This window comes from Xenopus laevis, chromosome 1L (genome assembly GCF_017654675.1).
Source record: "Xenopus laevis strain J_2021 chromosome 1L, Xenopus_laevis_v10.1, whole genome shotgun sequence".
Classification (NCBI taxonomy): Eukaryota; Metazoa; Chordata; class Amphibia; order Anura; family Pipidae; genus Xenopus; species Xenopus laevis.
Genome location: NC_054371.1, coordinates 218,340,954 through 218,360,305, shown reverse-complemented (window position 1 = coordinate 218,360,305; position 19,352 = coordinate 218,340,954). Strand labels below are relative to the sequence as shown.

Below are 19,352 nucleotides of genomic sequence, written 5' to 3'. Positions count from 1 at the left end.
ACACCATTTCCATATTCTGCTATTTCTGTATTCATATGAAAGGACAAGCCAGTAAGTTCAATGGCCAACGCATGTAAAAATGATTTTATTGCAATAGGTGTTTGAGCTTAATCTGTGACACAAACAGACACCCACCAGGTCCTCAGCTTCATATAATACATTGTTCAAGTTACTACTGGCCCTTTAACAGAAAAAGTTATGTGTAAAATTCATCAGCGCGAATAAGATTTTATCAACACCTAAGTCTGGTACCAAATATCAGATTCCCTCCTTCTCCCCCTGCAGTAGTTCATCATGCACTGAGAGAGAAAATATTCCTCCAAAATTGTTTTCTATACAAATTGTTTCAGGATTCAATTCATGGCACCGATGCATTTACTACCAAGACATTGCATCAATTACATTGGTACATTTACCAGCTAGTTCTGTGAAATACCTAAGAGGATCTGAATACAAAGGGGGTAGTCACTTTTACTTCCCAATATGTCAATACCGCATACAAACCCAAAGTAAAGGTATTTGCAGATTGGCTTTGGAGTCCATTCTATGCAACCTGTCTGCCAATGTGCCCATACCTGCACGGATAATTACATAAACCTGTAAATTCTACATACAGACGTGATTGGCTGCCTGCAACTGGCCTCACAGCAGCCAACCACTAGAAACCTGCATGCTCTCCTGCATGAAACATTCTTGCGAGGAGCCAGGAAAGAATGTTGGTTGGGAGCTAATAAGATGCTCAAAGTAGAAGGAAAGCTTTATCAGAAAGGTCTATATAAATACATCAGTAAACCCTCAAAGTTTTGCTGCTCTAGCCTCTGACTTATCTGTCAAAAGAAACAGCACATTTCTTTCCTTCTATTGTGTACTCATGGGCTTCTGTATCAGACTTCCTGTTTTCAGCTTAAACCTCCAGGGCTAGGGCTTGAGCATGCTCAGTTTGCTCCTCTCTCCTGCTGTAATCTGGGAGAGACTATGGTAAAGAGGATCGGACTGGGCCGGCAGGACATCGGGAAAAAATCTGGTGGGCCCCCGGCTCTTGTTAGCCCCGTCAGGCCAGATCCGCGATACGAAGGCTTCTTAATGCCGGAAAAGCTTTGCGCACACGGAGCGCCTGCGCAGCATGGGGGGGGTCAGAGGGGGCCCTGGGGCAGCCCCAGGCCCCCCAGTCCGACCCTAATGGTAAAGCATTCTACAGAATAAATATAGTGTTCTAGCTTGCACTAAAATGGCTAATCTCAGTCTGGGCTCATATACTAACACAAGTTAAACTTGCTCCTAGGTAGCAACCAATCAGTGACTAGCTTTATTCGGCCTGATGCAGCGGCAGAACAATGAATGCAAAAACAACTGACTGGTTGTCAAAGGGTTAGCATCTGCCTGTGGGTTTGTAAATGCGACCGTTACAGGGTTAAGCTCCACGCAGGCATTCCTTCAGCAGCGGAATGAGACCTCAGACAGTAGGCAGTTTCCAAACGACCTGTGTAACTGCCTGTTGCATGTCTAGCCATCAGGCCCAATATTTTGGATTTCAGCCCGTATGCTCCATTGGAAGAGCTGGCTTAGAAATACACATAAAGTACATACCTTTTATAGTTTTCGGAAGGAATTGTATTTTTCCAGATCCGTGGCAGTATCTTGCCTATACAGGCCTTTTATCATTTTTAGCGCTGAACATATGGCTATTTGCTTAGGCCTGAATGACTATGGCAGGGGAATAGCGAGAGACAGCCAAGTCTTAAATTGCTTATCACTTCAGAGCCTCAGACCTGAGCTGCCTGAGTAGATTCCACTGCAGAATGAATTTAGCTCATTTTATTGGCTGCAAGTAATCAGTTCTGTATGGGAAAGGGGTCACATGACATCACATTTAATTTTTCAGTGTAATAATGGAAAAGCCATTCCTCCAGCAGATTCTACATCATTCCCACCAGTCCCTGTCCCAGCAGAGCTTAAAGTCTAAGGTGCCACACTATGGTGAATTTTATCAGGAGCCAATCAACTTGCCTGTATGTATTGGGAGTGTGGGAGGAAACCCACACAGACACAAGGGAAAAATACAAACTCCTTGAGTTGGCTGGAATTGAATCTAAAGCTCCCCATAGTTGCGTCGATTCTTCTTGCCGAACGACCGATTTTAGGGAAGCCTGACCAATCCTTCGAAATTATCATGCCGTTAGTGGGATTCGAACAATCGAACATCTTACGATTTTTCGGCCGACATCTGTCAGGAAATTGATCGGCCAGGTCAAAAAATCTTTGTCGGTCCCAGTGCAATCTATCTATGTTTGCAGGGCCAAGCAGGCAGCTCCCCTTTGTTTTCCTGCCAAATTGGTCTTTTTAGTTGATGGTCAATTCGTACGATCGTTCTGAGAAGATCGTGGTCTCACGATCAGGATCTGATCTTTTAAAAATCTCAACATCTATGGCCAGCTTAAGACTCCAGTGCTACCAGGCAGCAGAGCGAACCCTTGCACTATTGTTAAAGGGTTGTTCGTCTTTAGATTAACTTTTAGTATGATGTAGAAAGTGAAAATCTGGGACAATTTGCAATTGGTTTCAATTTTTTTTTTTTTTTTTAGTTATTTAGCTTTTTATTCAGCAGCTCTCCAGTTTGCAATTTCAGCAATCTGGTTGCTAAGGTCCAAATTACCCAAGTAACCATGCACTGATTTAACTGGAATATGAATAGGAGAGGCCTGAATAGAAAGATGAGTAATAAAAGTAGCAATAACAATTAGGGATGCACCAAATCCAGGATTCGGTTCAGGATTTGCATATGCAAATTAGGGGTGGGGAGAGAAATCGCGTGACTTTTTGTCACAAAACAAGAAAGTAAAAAATGTTTTCCCCTTCCCACCCCTAATTTGCTTAAAAAAAAAGTTGCTTAAAGTTGGCCATTCTATAAAATACTCAAAGTTAACGTATTTTAAAACATTTGCTCCTGTCCCCTTTTACAACCAGTCATTTTATACTCCTGCGATAACAATTACTCCTGCAAAGGTGTCCAAAGTGCACGACTATATTGGTGGCTGATATGTGTGGCCACATCAATCCCATTTCCAGGTTCCGTGACGTTAATCAACAAACAGAACCATGTCTACCCTGCTAGGTATGGAGTTAATTGGGGGGGCAATGGGGTTAATACAGTTCTAGAGGGGGAAGGGGGGACTGTACACTGTGGCTAACAGGTAATAATTGACGTGGGGGTGTAGCTAGAGGGTCACAGACCCTCTGTATATCCAGGGCATTGTCTGTGTCCAAGTGACTTGCTCACCCAGCTGGAGGAGTAAATAAATATTTGATAGAACAGAGGCAGCTGCTTTCTGATTTAAATCCATCTGTTAAAACAGTCTGATTGTTTTCTCTGGCTGCGCATATAGCAGTCTGTCCAACCAAACAGCCAAGAACTCACTCTCTTATAAAACCTGCACATTCCTGCTTCCCAAGGAAAATTCTCAAAGTATGCATTTGATTAGGGATGGGCAGCTTGTAGTAGCCCTGATGTTGCTGAACTACAGCTCATTGGCTGCCGGAGGGATGCGGAGAGTTGTCAGGAGGGATGGTGATTGCCGGTCTTGACAGAGATCAATAAAATCAAGATAATAGTGGAAATTCATATCTGATCTGTGGCCTCAACTTTGGAGCTCGAATAGGTAGGTTAAAATATCTGGATGGCACAATTCCCATAGCTTTTGCAAAGGCCTAGGACAGCACCATCTATAAATGTACCCCCCCCCCCCCCGAGTACCACCAGTCTTTTCCCATCAGGAAAGTGTGTATAGATTAGAAGCCATACTGTATATGCAGTATGTCCACATATTATGGGTGGGTTTGTGGAGTGCAGAATACGTCCTGAGACATAACAGACAGTTGCTGTAAATACCAGCAAAGTAGAGGACCCACTTGGGCAGGGGCAGATGGGCAATAAAAAGTTGAACAGATAATCTTGTCAATAGGCAAAGTCGGAACCTTTCAGGCAGCACTTTAACAAGGGTGTAAACTTTAATGTAGTTTGTTGTTGGAGTGTGTGCTCTGATTGACTGAGTGTAGTTAGTGGTTGTGGTGTGTATTTTCATTGGTTGAGTGTAGTTTTTTGTTGGAGTGTGTGTTTTGATTGGCTGAGAGTGGTTTGTTGCTGGAGTGTGCGTTTTAATTAGTTGAGTATTGTCCACTGTTGGGAGGTGCAAAGGCATCACCGGGCCCACACACAAAAAAATCTTTGGAGGGGCCCAGGAGCACAGCAGACTTACCCACCCGCAATCACCGCTATTAGAACTATAGAGGAAGCAGACTCCACGGCCCGGGCCCACCTCTTCCCCAGGCCCCCCTGCGACTGCAGGTTCTGCTTGTGTGTTTTGGTTGGTTGAGTGTAGCTTGTTGCTGAAATGCTCATTGGTTGAGAGTAGTTTGTTGCTGGAGTGTGTGTTTGATTGGTTAAGTGTAGCATATTGCTGGTGTTCATTGGTTCAGTGTAGTTTGCTACTGGATTGTGTGTTTTGATTGGATAAGTATAGCATTAAGCTGAAGTGTTTATTGGTTGAGTGTAACATGTTGCTGAAGTGTTGAGTGTAGTTTGTTACTGGAGTGTGTTTTGATTTGCTGGGTGTAGTTTATTGTTGGCGCTACCGTCAACACCAACACATTCTTGACTTTAGCCAGAGAGCACAGCAACCTCGCTTTACGAATACTCTATATATGAGCACTGAGCCCCCTTCTTCCTGCTGGAATAGTTTAATCATTAGCAGATTAATTAGCCTGACACATGATTTCAGCACAGCGGCCACTGTGCAACACAAACACAAACAATCCTCGTGCCAAATATGTCCGCCTTCCGCTAAATGAAGAAATATGACTTGCTGCTGAGTGCGGGTTATCACCAAAATCTCCCAGCTTCTGCGTACAAGAAACAACTCAACATCACTCTGAGATCTTCCTTCCTGTTTTGTCCAATATCAGCTCCGAACTCAGGAGCCAAGAAATGCGCCGTCCCAAGTGGCTGTCAGAATATTTCCTGCAGCCAACGTCTCCATCGTTTCATCCCTCTACTGATAATGTGAGAGTAATGTGCCTGCAGTATTTACAGCATCCAGTGTCAGGTCAAGTCACGGAACCAGGCCAGGTCTGCACTCTTTTTTTTTTTATTTTATGTTTATTTTAAAACTTCCTTCCAAATCACAGAAAGAAATGCATTCATTTTTTAATGGGTAGTAACTGCAATTGTTCACAGTACATCCTGTGTTAAAATACTGGTGCTCAGTGGGATGGGGTTAACTGGCCATTGCCAATTAAGAAAGTGCAGGAATGCATACGTCTGAATAAGGATAGTCCACATGCTTCATTCTGCCATATGAGATAAATGGGGTAATGTAATAAAATCAGGGAAAATAGCTGCTCCAGACTTACCCCTCGCGATAAGTTCCTCTGTTCAGTTCCAAAAGGGATCCAGGTGCCCAGCCACCTGCGTCCCAACTGTCTAATACCTTAAATTAACATAGATCAGGAGGCATTCCGGATAAAATAAGAGAGTCTTTATTGCAACGGGAGGATCTACATTGCCTGACGAGTTTTGGGAAAAAGCCTACGATTGAGGGGGTTGTTTCCAAAACAGGTCAGACCATGTAGATCCTCAACACGTTGCAATAAAGACTTTTATTTTATGCCGCCTGATCCATGTTGATTTGAAATAATATAATAAAAGCTGCAAAGTTTGCATCAAGTCTAGTTACCCTTAGCAACCAGATGTTGGCTTGCCAGTTGGCTGCTAGGGGATACTAGACCTTTATGACTTATAATGCTCAAAAAATGCACAATATGCATTCATTTCTATATACAGGTATGGGACCTGTTATCCAGAATGCTCGGGACCTGGGGGTTTTCAGGATAACGGATCTTTCCGTAATTTGGGTCTTCATGCCTTAAGTCATCTAGAAATTCATTTAAACATTATATAAACCCAATAGGCTGGTTTTGCTTCCAATAAGGATTAATTATATCTTAGCTGGGATCAAGTACAAGCTACTGTTTTATTATTACAAAGAAAAAGGAAATCATTTTTAAAAATTTTGATTATTTGGATAAAATGGAATCTATTGGAGACAGCCATTCCGTAATTCGGAGCTTTCTGGATATTGGGTTTCCGGATAAGGGATCCTATATATATATATATATATATATATATATATATATATATATATATATATATATATTATTAATGTAGATATATAAATATAATGTACTAAATAAAATCACTATTTTGAAGAAAATAACATTGGTGTGCGGGTCTTTGCAACAAATCTCTCTCTCTCTCTCTATAGATATATATATTCACAATGGTAGATCTGCCTATTCACCCATAAGTGGCTGTCCATAGCATGGATGGCAAGTTGGCAGTTCATCAAGCTGCAATTGGAAGTTCTGACATGCAGAACGATATCAAGCAGTTCTTTACACATCACAACTCCTTTTGGAAACAGATACACACAGCTGGAACTGTTTATGGCACCCTACATTCTTGGCCAGTCCCCAGATTTTCTTTCCTCTATCATTAAGCCAAATCTAAGAGCTTTCACAATCTGTTGGCATCAATCAACATTTCATTTAGATCCAGCCTCCCATCTCCTTGGTACTTTCTGACCCTGATGCACTGCTCAAACCAAACACCTTCCATCTGGTGTAATCTCAAAGCCTTTTTGTACACGGGTGCCATACTTTTGGAGAATTGTGTGCCATAGCCCTAAGACTTCAACATGGTTTAAAGATGGGTCCCTCTCAATGATGTTAATGGTTATTTCTGTTACTCTTCTTAGGGTGATGGCACATGGGGTGCCTTGTAGCCTGCAGAAAAACTCTTCTCCCATAGGTGACAAACCACCCAAATAACTTTTGCACCAGGAACAATGTAAATCTTTGCTTGTGAAAACAACCAATCGCACAAGCCTGGAGGAAACTTTGTGTGATTGATGGGTTTTACCAGTGGAGATTTACATAAAGTTTTTGGTGCAACGGTGTTTTTTGGGGCACTTGTTGTTTTTCTGGTAGCAACAAGGTGCCCCGTGTGTTATCACCCTTAAGTTTTGCAATAGCAGATAAGAAAGCCAGATTACTAAATACTTTACTGCACTCGACGACTGAATTGGTATACACGGAGGTACCTCCAAATGTTTATTTATGTGGAGAACAAAAAAGCGAAACGTTTCAGGAGCTGGCTGCCCCCTTCATCAGTGATGTACACTGACGAAGTACATCACTGATGAAGGGGCAGCCGGCCCCTGAAACGTTTGGCTTTTTTGTACTCCGCATAAATAAACGTTTGGAGGTACCTCCATGTATAAAAATTCAGTCGTCAAGTGCAGCTTATTTTTTCTGCTACGTATTATACTCACGTTGGGTCACGTGATTTTGTTCAAGTCTGCACCGACCGAATATTCCCTGCAGTTTCTTGTTCACAACCGTGAGTGTATCGAACCTTTTTTCCTCTTTGACTAAATACTTTCCTTGCTCTTGGGTCTCTTAAGCTGGCCAAAGAAGTGCAGATTTACCTTCATATCGGATGAACAATTGTTCGGTGCCATCTCCCGACCTGCCACTAACCATTCAGATCAAATAAAGTAGTAAAAGAACAGATCAGCCGATGTTCTGGCCCTACAGCAATCGTATGAAAGTTATGTCTGACAAAAGCTGGTGACAGTCTCCCTCTGATATCATCAGATACTATCGGTAGCCAACAGAAATTTTCGAACCTGTCCGATCGTTTGAACGACCGATCGCCATGGCTGGAAAAATGTCAGGACACTCCGCACATACGAAACAGAGAATCAAATCTTTGCATCTATGGCCAGCTTTAGAGTTTTCTTCAAGCTCTTACTGAGCATCTGTTACAATTTCATACATTAGTTGCTTGTAAGCCAAGGAGAATGTTCAGTAGGGGCAACTAAATCAGAAAACTTCCTTACTGAGCAGCTACTGGGAAACATGCGGGTCGTTCAAGGTCAATTTATAAAGCTTTTACATTTTACAAAAATGTAAGCAGCTGGAAAATAATTATTTGTCATGTACTATTTGAACACAATAAGGTTTGTGAAGGTGAGCTATCAGTTTAATACAATGACATTTCCCCAATCAGTCATTCCTTCTAAAATTCTGTCAATAAGAAAAAGAAAGTGGTTTGCCAAACAATAGGGCTCCAACTTGGATTTCAAATATAACGCGGCATCTTTATTATGAATCTATCTAAAATCCAAAAGAACCAAGAACTCAACTCACTGTACTCTAAGTTTGGGGGCAAGTTTCTTTTGGTTCTCAAACCTGTGGCTTATTCAACCCCAATCTTCCTTTCATGCACTGGTGGAATTAGAAGTTACTGGGGACAATCAGGGTCAAACTGGTCTGGCAGAAAACAAGAAAACCCTCGTCTTTCAACTTCCAATGCTGAATGCCACCACCGATAATGGCTGCGAGGAGGTAAAGGGTACACAATGGGGCTCATTTATAAACACTGGGCAAATTTGCCCATGGGCAGTTACCTATAGCAACCAATCAGTGATTAGCTTTTTGAAACTAGTTGCAAGTAGAACAATGAATGCAGCAATCTGATTGGTTGCCATGGGTAACTGCTCATGGGCAAATTTGCCCAGTGTTGATAAATGATCCCCAATGTGTCGGTCGGGGTTAGGCTGTTGGCAGTTAAAGAGTTCACGGGGAGCCCCTGAGGAGGCAGGTCTAATGAGCCCCAGACACCCCAATCTGACACTAACCCCCTAGGCCCCCCTAAACTTTGACAAGACATTTTTGATAAGTATATACTGACACTCATTGCCACTCAGGGCCCAAAAGGATCCCCTATAAATTCTGGGCTCTCTAGTAGTTTGCTTTATTCAAGTAAATATACAATAATTGTCAAAAGAGATACTTTATGACTTTTTACTGCATAAGGCAAACCAGGCCTGATACAAATCCCACCAGAACCAAAAGTTTACCTTTCCTCCCCAATTCCATTGAATTTTGCAGTGTCCAGCGGCACAGCTGGGTGTCTAAAAAAAAACATCCCCCCCCTAATAAAGACACTCATAGGCCATCACCCTGCTGCCATAAGCATAGGGCATTGGGAGCCTATACAGAAAATATAGACCTGCTGGTAAGGCAAGGTGCACAGCTGCATAAAGGGCAACTTTGGATTCCATCATATTCCCATACTGGATTTTCCCAGAACTTTCCTATTTGGCACTTACAGAAGAAGTTTATTTTAATATCCTAAACAGATTCCCCAGCGTATTCTAAGCACCTGCATTTTATCTGGCCAGTAAGCCCTCCAAGCTTTGCAGACGACACAACACTTTATCTATAATTGAGCAGCGCGGCGCAGCGGGACCTCTCCCGTTCAGCCCGATTAGATCTCCACATACACACAGTCTATGTCATTGGGATTAGCCACCCTCGGGGGAATCCATTTAATTAACACTATGCACTCGTGGCATTTCACTTACATCTTTTTTTCCCCTCTCTGCTGAAGGTAAAAACATTTGCCAATCATTTTAAGTGAAAGAACTAATTGTGACAGACATGGAAATTCCATTAGTGGAGAAGCAATACACATGCCCAGATATATTCTGCAGATGCTAAATGTTCGGCAGTAAATCTCTCCCAGGAAAGCTGCAAAATGCTCCATCGCCAGCCGCTTCCCAATCCATTGCAAGCTTGATGACACACCGAAGTGATTCCTGATAGAGTCGCACAAACTTAAATCCTTTAACAGTGGCTCTCTCTTCCAAAATCATTTTCTAATAACTGCCTGACGGTGCTATGGAGGCGAAGCATGGCCGCAAGTGAACTCTGGTTTTCGGAACTTTATATATATTTAAATTTTTATCAGTATATAGAGAACTGCTAAGGCACCATAAGTTATTATATTACCTTAGAATATTAAAGTTTGAACTATTGCTATGTTTGGAGGAAACATCGGCAGTTTTCTTGGGATTTCATCCAGACTAACTTTCAAAAGAATTTAGTTTCCTATAAAAGGCAATCTCTAAACTGGACTCAATGAATTTGATTTCCTGTTATGGAAGCCATTTCTGTTTGGATAGCAACCAGTTTGAACCCCTTGTTCCATTTCTTACAGATATAAAACTGTCAAAACTAGTCCAGCTAAATCAGTGTTCCACAACCAATGGCTCTTGAGCAACATGTTGCTCATTAACTCCCTTGGATTTTGCTCTCAGTGGCCACAAAACAGGTGCTTATTTATGAATTCCTGACTTACAGGCAAGTTTTGGTTGTATAAAAATAAGGTTTACAACCAAACAGAGTCTCCTGTAGGCTTGAGGGGCTCTCAAATAACCAATCACAGCCTATATGTGGCACCCCCAAGGACTTTTTCATGCTTGTGTTGCTCCCCAACTCTTTTTACATTTGAATGTGGCTCATGGGTTAAAAAAAGTTTAAAGAACGTAGACACTATCTTACCGTGCAGATTTTGGAATATCATGTGGCTGACTGAAAGGGCAGAAATGTAAGAGCTTTAGCTGTAGTTTATGTGACAGTGAAAATAAAAAAACCTTTGTGTCCTGCTTCTGATATGCGGCAAAAGGACTTGAAGGTCAATCTCTTCTTCATTTGTGGTCTATGGCCAAGCACAGCCTTGGATGGATGCTGGAAGTTTCTTGATAAAAAGACGGGGCCAAGTCTAGAGCCAACCAGTGACTACTATATCCAGGTAGTTCACATGGGGCAAAACAACAGCCAACTACCAAACTTATCAGTGATTTTTACTTGCTTTTTTTAGCTCCTCAACACCTTCCACATTTAAAATATGGCTTCAGGATTCCAAAAGTTAAACACACCAAAGCTATAGGTACGGAGTTCAAATTGAACAATAAAATGAATGTACAAGGGTACAGAACAGTACATACAATGAGTTACCAACATGAAAGAAGTTAATGTATAGAGAATTCAGGCCTATAACACACAAGGCATGGGTATAATATACTTGGACAAACCATCTAGACAACAGGTCTTCAAAAGAAGGTTAGGAAAGGCACAGCAAGAATAGAGTACCGCAGGACCAGACAGGTCGTGGTGGGTAGGATTACAAGAAGAAAGCCATTTGGTTTAGTAGGACCAATGGATATAGCTAGAGGCCTCAATAGATAACTATATTCATAAGGTCTAAGGGCTCCAGAAGAGTCTTATACTTAATCATAATGCATTCAATATAAGAGAAAATTCATTTTAGCACTTGAGTGGCCATCTAGAGACCAGTTTGGTTGTTCTGGATCTCTGGTAGGGTTTACTGCATGTTGACCATCAGCCTTCAAGCTAGATCCATCAATGAACAGTGCCAGTCCACAATGGTCAATTTATAGGCTTCTAAATACTGTAAGTCAGATCAAATTATTTGTACTAATTTTTTAGATGAATGATCACTGCCTACAACATACATTAAGCTGCGCAGGGATTAATGTTTACAACCCCCAAAACAACATTAAAGGTGACCAGTTGATTATTGCAATGCGTTAACCAGTTCCTCACTGAAATATGTATAAATCATGAGCATATAGGAAGAGGAGAAACAGTTGAAAGGTCTTTTAAGGTAGAAGCGCTTCTTATGCCAGCGTGTCAGTGTTTAATAAATCATTTCATAAATTATAGATGAAAATCGGAATGAATAAAATCACAAGATTCTTCAGGCAAACGTTTACACAAGAGAGCTTGGCCCACAATTTATTTTTACCCTCTATGAAACATGAAAAGTAGGACTATTAAAGGGGTTGTTCACCTTCAAACAACTAGTTGTTTTCCGACAGATCACCAGAAATAATGACTTTTTCCAATTACTTTCTATTTTCCATGTGTCACTGTTTTTTTCTAATATTGATGTGTAAAGTGTCATTTTTCACCTTCTGAAGCAGCTCTGGGAGGGGGGGTCGCCGACCCTGTAAACTGTTCTCAATTGATACATTTAGTTGATCCATTTCTTATGTTTGTCCCTGCTGAGCAGAATCTCTGGGTTTCATTACAGGCAGCTGTTAGACTTGATACAATAGTTACTAATACTCCAGAGATGCTGCTGAGAAATGTACCAACTAAATGTTGCAAAATTGATTGAATTACTGAGCTGCCAGACTCAAACACCAGAGACAGGGACATTAAACTTGGCAAAAACAGTAAAAACTAAATAATGGAAAGTAATTGGAAAAAGTCTTTATTTCTGATGAATCTGAAAACAACTGAACTGAAAAAGTGTTTGGAAGGTGAACAACCCCTTTAGGGCCGAGACACACGTTCAGATTTGGAAAATTAGGCGCCAGGCGACAAATCTCCTCTTCCTCGGGCGACTAATCTCTCCGAACTGCCTTCCCGCCGGCTAGAATGTAAAACGCCAGCGGGATGGTACTCAGAGCGTTTCACTTCCGAAGTCGCCCAAAGTTTCCTTGTGAGACAACTTCGGATGACTTCGGAAAACAAAGCAATCCGAGAGCCATTACGCCGACGATTTACATTGTAGACGGTGGGATGCAGTTCGGGGAGATTAGTTGCCCCGACGAAGAGGAGATTTGTCGCTGGGCGACTAATCTCCCCAAATCTGAGAATGTGTCTCTGCCCTAAGGCAAGGTATCTTTTTAGCCACAAAAAGTAGCTGCTACTAGTAACTGGAGCTACTTGTAGCAGCTACTTTTTTTGGCTACAAGATGCAAAAAAAAAATACCCTGCCATAGACATTATCGAGAATTTCCTCTGCTAAAAAACATGTAGGGGGTTATGTAATAAAAGGCACTAAGTTTGCCCAGGAGTAGTAACCCATAACAACCAATAGGATGTTGGCTTTTAAAAACAGGTGACCAGTAAATGCTGCCTTCTGATTGGTAGCTTTGGTTTACTGCTCCTGGGCAAACTTAGTGCTGTTTTTTACATAACCCCCATAGTGCCTTAGCAAAGCCAATTATCACTATAATTATAGACTATTGTCTATTTTGGAGTCTATGGGCGTTTTTTTCGCCTGCCGATAAATTTCTCATCACTAATGGCTGCTATTTCTTCTCTGTGTGTCTTCACCCTAATACAAAGGAGAAAAAATAATACAGAACAAGCAGCAGTAGAAAACAGAGTTGGACTGGAGTGATGTGGGCCACCAGGGCTGCCACATCAGTGGCCTGCAACCCCCTCCCCAGGGGATAAAGGGTCAAAGTTATTTCTAACATTCAGTCCAAGGCTTAGCAGCAAATAGATATTAGGGCTCAGTAAGCCAATGGCCAATAACAACAAGAGCAAATAATCAATCCAGCACGTCAGCAGAGAAACTGGCAGATTCCTGGTTCCCATGGCAAAGCCATGAATATAGAAGCCTGTGTGCGTCTGGCCGAACAAACCCAACCAAAACATATTTACTCACTGTAAACACAATAATGAGCCATAGGGTTGACACGTGGCCGGTAAAAAATGGTGGAGAAGGTTGTTAGGAAACGTCGACTACCCTAATTAGCCATCAAGCCATACTTGTCATTTTTTATGTTCTCGTTCATTTCTTGAGATCAGTCTATTATAGATTTTGTGCAGATTAATGACTGCTGTCATAGCAACCCAAGCCCATATTCACACTCTTCAAACAGACGAGGCTGACAGCTTGTATCCTGAAAGCTTATCGATAATGAACCATGGAAACCATGGCTGCCCAACCTCATCCTGAAGCTACAGAAATGTCATGCACCATCGACAAATCAGCGCACAGGGAAAGATATGATAGGAAACAAGGCAGAAGGCACGATATGTTATCATTAGCGATGGGTGAATACATTTCTGTGTTTCGCCACCAGCGAATAAATTCAAAACTGCGGAATAGTCTCACGCATAAAAATTCTCGTGTGTCAGAATTATCCGGACGCCCATTGACTGATGAATGAATTTGGACAAAATAGGTGCGCGTATAAAACTAGTCGGAGGCGTCAAAATAATTTTTTCAGGAACCGGGACAAATGTGCCCATCACTAGTTATCAATAGTGATGGGCACATTTGTCCCGTTTTGCTTCGCTGAAAAATTCATGAAACTCCACAAAAAAAAAGTCTGTGGGCGTAAAAATTATTTCTTTTAACTTTTGTAGCAGCTATTTTTTTGGGCAGGAACTTTATATTGATTATGTTGAATATACACACGCCTCCCTTTCAAGCTAAACCTTGATAAAGATATAGGTTCTCTATCTAGTGTAGGTAGGCCTTGGTTTAGGCCTCATTATATCATGCACCACTATCCAAATAACATGGTTTGATTTGTAGATGTGGTTATAGCCTAGTATAGCAGTGCCACGTCATGAAGGCCTTCCCCTAGTTGGATCCATAAGCACAGGAAGGGCAGATATAATACTAAACCCTGACTACGTCTAAAGGCAAAGTAATGAGGCAGAAGGAAAACTCATACACTTACAGCAGCCTGATGGGAGGGTGACGTGCTGTAGTCCCTTCCTTCTTCAACATATGGTTCTTCATTTTCCTTGTCATCAGAGGAAGGGCCGACATCCTGAGCAGATGAGGCGCTCACCAGATCTGGCAAACTCGTAGAGGGATATTTGCAGAAGTCTACATTAGAGCTCTCCTGCAGGAAAAGGAATCAGAAAACGATTTCATATAAAGACAAGGCATGGATCCAATGTGATGCTGTATAAGGTTGGCCTTTCTCACTGCACATCACATTTTTGGAGAGCCGACTGGATTATTTATTTTTTTTTTTTCTGGATTATTTTTAATATATGAAAATACGACTATTTCCCAATAACAGTGCACAGAAAATGTACTATATAGTTGCTGGTTGTTAGACAGTTTCAATGCAAGAACCCCATTATATATATATATATATATATATATATATATATATATATATATATATATATATATATATATATATATATATATATATTCATAATATGGGACCTGTTATCCAGAATGCTCAGGACTTGGCGTTTTTCCGTCATTTGGATCACCATACCTTAAATATACTAAAAAAAACCTTTTAAACGTTAAATAAACCCAATAGGTTTGTTTTATCTCCAATAAGGATTCATTGTATCTTAGATGGGATCAAATAAAAGGCATTGTTTTATTATTACAGAAAAATAAGAAATATTTAAGTTAAAATTAAGTGATTACAATGTAGTCTATGGGAGAGGGTCATCCCGTAAATCAGAGCTCTCCATATAATGGATCCCATACATGTGTAAAATATTTTCAACATAAATTTCACCCTAATTCACATTAATTATAGGCCTTTAGGGTTTTTTTTCATATGTGCCATTTAGGCTGAGCCACTGCTTCAAGCACCTGCAATTCTAAGTCTGGGAAACACTAGTTTAGAGGAAGCTATGTAAAATCAACTTTTATCCATCTTTTTTATTGTTTTGGGGGTTTTTTTTGTTGCCCCCTCCCCTCCGATCTACCGGTCTAAGTTCACAAAACTTAGCAAACAAACATAGAAGGTTTTCCCTGGGAGGAACACAGGAATCAAAACTTTCTATTTTTAGAGTTTAGTATGATTTAGAGAGTGATATTCTGCATTTGCATTTGGTTTTCATTTTTTATTATTTGTGGTTTTTGAGCAATTTAGCTTTTTATTCAGAGGTCTCCAGGTTGGTAGCTAGGATCCAAATGACCCTAGCAACCATGCATTGATATGAATAAAAGACTAGAATATGAATAGGAAAGGTCTGAACAGAAAGATGAGAAATCAAAAGTAGCAATAACTATACATTTGTTGCCTTACAGATCATTTGTTTTGAGGTGGGGGTCAGTGACCCCCATGTCAAAGCTGGAAAGATTCAGAAGAAGAAGGCAAATATATCAAAAACTATAGAAAATAAATAATGAAGACCAATGGAAAAGTTGCTTAGATTTGGCCATTCTTCAACATACTAAAAGTTAACCACCCCATTAGAGGATAAGTAAATCTTAAAAATAAGTGAGTGTAAAATTGATGAGGGTTAGTGATGGGCGAATTTGCGCCATTTCGCCGCAAAATTTGCGAATTTCCCGAAACGGTGAAAAATTCGCGAAATGGTGTCCGTTTTTTCCGTCGCCGGCAAAAAATTTGTACCGGCGAATTTTTACCGGCGGTTCGCAAATTTATTCGCTGACGGTGAATCGCGCAGACTGGTGGGAAAATGACCAGCAGGTGGCGCTGTTGTAACAAAATTCATTCATTTTAACAATAAATGTATCCTTTAATATCTTGGAATTCAAAATAAATAAAAAAATGAATGTACACTGCAAAAATGCTTAGAATAGCACTCTCGTTAATTTAATATTCACTTATTTGTAAGGTTTACTTATCCATTAAGGCATAAAAATGATATATTCTGCTTTAACATCATGATAGAGAAAACTTACTCTGCTGGCAACGACCAGCTGTACAATGCCGGCGCTGGATCTCAGAACAGCTACAGCTTCTTGGTGAGAGAGTCCAACCAGTGACTGCCCATTTATCATTAATAACTCGTCCCCGGCTTTCAGTCTGCCGTCCCTGTAATAAAGAAAAATTACACACACGTATTCCTGAACAGAGAGGAGATGGGAGACAGAGAACAGGGTGAGGTGCTGGCAATGCAGAGAGGGCCTTGTGCTGTTGGTGGAATTCTGGCAGTTGTAGTTTTGCAACAGTTTGGGGGGCGCAGGCTGGACAACCCTGATTTAAATATATAAATATTAAGCAACTGTTACTCAATATAAAGGTCCTTATACTTTTATCAAATTTTTCCTTCCTTCCCCCCACTCTTTGACACTGGGCCAACATACTCAAAGATCTCATCCTAACCTTAAACGGACCCTAAAAGATGAGATCTGTAACATTAAGGACCCCATTCCAATTACTCACCTGTCAGCTGATCCACCTTCTTCCACGTGTGCCACCACTATTCCATGTGGGGACCTCTTTGAGCCTCGGCCACCAGTGATCTGAATCCCCAGCCCATCAGCGCCCTTTAGCATGTGCATCTTCCATATGCAACAGCCTTCACTCTACAAGGAGACAAAAGAATTGGCTCACACGCATACACACAGGGTGCAGATAAAGCCCCCCTTTTATCCTTCATTTGCTTTTATTCATATGCATCACATGGACCATCTTTACATTCACAACTCGTGTGTCTCAAGGAGCATAGTAGTCCGCATGGATGCTCTGATTGACGTCTAAAATTTGAGGGATTCTCCACTCATTCTAGTCTGACATTCCTGGATAAACCAGTCCATGTCTCTTTGGTTTGGGAAGCCATCATCCCATGCCAACTCTTTCTTTGACCCTGCACGTTGCACATTAGAACAAGCACACTAGCAGTAGTGCAAACTCTTGCACACATCCCATTTCTTATGATGGTAGATGAGGCCTGAAAGGAAATTTTAAAAGCATAGAATAGCGATGCGCACAGAGTAAAGGCTGGTTAATGGTGTTGCAGACTGAGTGGACATTTTTGAGACGTGTCACCAGAACTTTTTATGGACAAGTGAAGTTTACTTTAATAGTTCTCCTTTAAAGGAGAAGGAAAGCTACCAAGACTTTTTATTGCCAATAGATTAGCCACAACAGTGCAAGCTAGAATGCCATTTTTACTTTTAGAATGCTTTTGCACACCTGAGTAATCAACTCTAGACACTGTCTCTGTTTGTTTAGGATAGCAGCTGCCATATTAGCTTGCTGTGACATCACTTCCTGCCTGAGTCTCTCCCTGCTCACTCATAGCTCTGAGCTCAGATTACAGCGGGGAGGGGGATAGGGAGAGAGGAGCAAACTGAGCATGCTCAAGCCCTAGCCCTGGAGGTTTAAGCTGAAAACAGAAAGTCTGATACAGAAGCCCATAAGTACACAATAGAAGGAAAGAAATGTGGTGTTTATTTTGACAGAGGACTCAGAGCAGCATTACTTTTAGGGTTTTAAGTGTATTTATATAGACCTTTCTGATAAAGCTTACTTAAAGGGGACCCGTCACCCAAATAAATTATTCCAAATCCTATTTTATCACATCAGTCAAGCAAAATTAACTTTAATTACACTATATAAATAATTTGAATCTTGTTTCCTTTAGTCTGGGAACTCATAATTACAGCAAGCAGGCAGCAGCCATTTTGTGGACACAGTTATTTAGACAAGCCTTGTATCATCTCAGAATCTTGTTTTTGCACCAAAATGGGGGACCTGATGTCCATCCCCATGCCCTGGCTACACAATTAAACTGTGAAGAGAACTGGGGGAATGTGGGGAGAGCAGCAATTTCTAGGAAGTGCTGAATGGAAAGTGAAAGTAATTGTCTGCCCCAGGGCATAGAGGAGGGGCAGACAATATTTGATTGACAGCTGAGATGTTTAAATGAGCTTACAACAGCTATGAATGCTTTAATAAAAAATAGAAATTGGATTTCCTGTTTAATTTGAAAAGGACTTTTATTACACAGATTTTTGTGTCTGGGTGACAGGTCCACTTTAATTTTAACCTTTCCTTCTCCTTTAAAGGCATCCTCTCTGGAGCAAACACCTTCACTTAGCAAGATAAGCAGCATTTCCTTTGAAAGGAACCGTTCAACTTGCCGACACTTGCCTAAGGCTGAGGCCACTCTTGCATGGAGCATAAACACTATAGTGATTTCCCACTATGATTGGAAGGGCTGAGTTACGCAAGAGACATTCTCGGAAGTCTACAGACCAACAGATTGCTTCCTACAAGTCCCATGTAGTTACACACCTTCCAAAAATATTGTAGGTGATACAATAAATTACGGATTGTCTGTAAATGACATGAAACGTCGCATATTTACCTGACAAGAGGAAGTAGGATACACTTTTATTTTTTAAACTGACAGTTGAAAGATCCGTTTCTGCCAAAGGGAACGTTAGGGAAAATCGCTTCAGGTGGCACTTTACCACGAACTGTAAAAGCTGAATTTCAGGTTTATTAACCGGAACATGAGTTATTTAATGTAAACTAACTTGGCTGCCTGTTGTGGTCCACATCCTCGGTGGCCGAACTGGGAAAAAGCCCATTCTGGTTGTGACTTTAACTCCAAAATTCTGTTAACGCAGAGAAGCAGAAAACCTCAGGCAGCCTTTTCCCCAACTTATAATTTAATAAACATCTCAAAAGAAACATGCTTGTTTTCATTGTACGTGAGTTCAAATCAGCACTGGATTCCTGAGCTACAAGTCTCGGCGTGTTTATGTTAAATCTATGCAGACGTGTCACAATACTTCAGACATATTAGCCCAGGACTTATATGTAAATGTAAATATTTGGAAATTTGAACACAGTCCGGGTTAGGGTCTGAATCGAATTGAGCTCTTAGCGATAGATACTGATCTGTTGTTCACCAAAAGGCTTTCACAAGGA

At 41.0% G+C, this 19,352-nt stretch overlaps 1 protein-coding gene across 4 annotated transcripts in view; it reads right to left on the bottom strand.

Annotated features, from left to right (window-relative positions):
* The window catches only part of pdzd2.L (PDZ domain containing 2 L homeolog), a 206,251-nt gene that overhangs the window by 56,185 nt on the left and 130,714 nt on the right, over positions 1-19,352 (bottom strand). For all 4 annotated transcript variants that reach the window (XM_018266584.2, XM_018266579.2, XM_041569775.1 and 1 more), the window contains 3 exons: positions 16,854-16,996; positions 16,370-16,502; positions 14,418-14,585 (listed from right to left, as the gene is read on the bottom strand). In XM_018266584.2, coding sequence (XP_018122073.1) covers positions 14,418-14,585; positions 16,370-16,502; positions 16,854-16,996 — 444 coding nt within the window. The remainder of the gene's footprint in view (positions 1-14,417; positions 14,586-16,369; positions 16,503-16,853; positions 16,997-19,352) is intronic.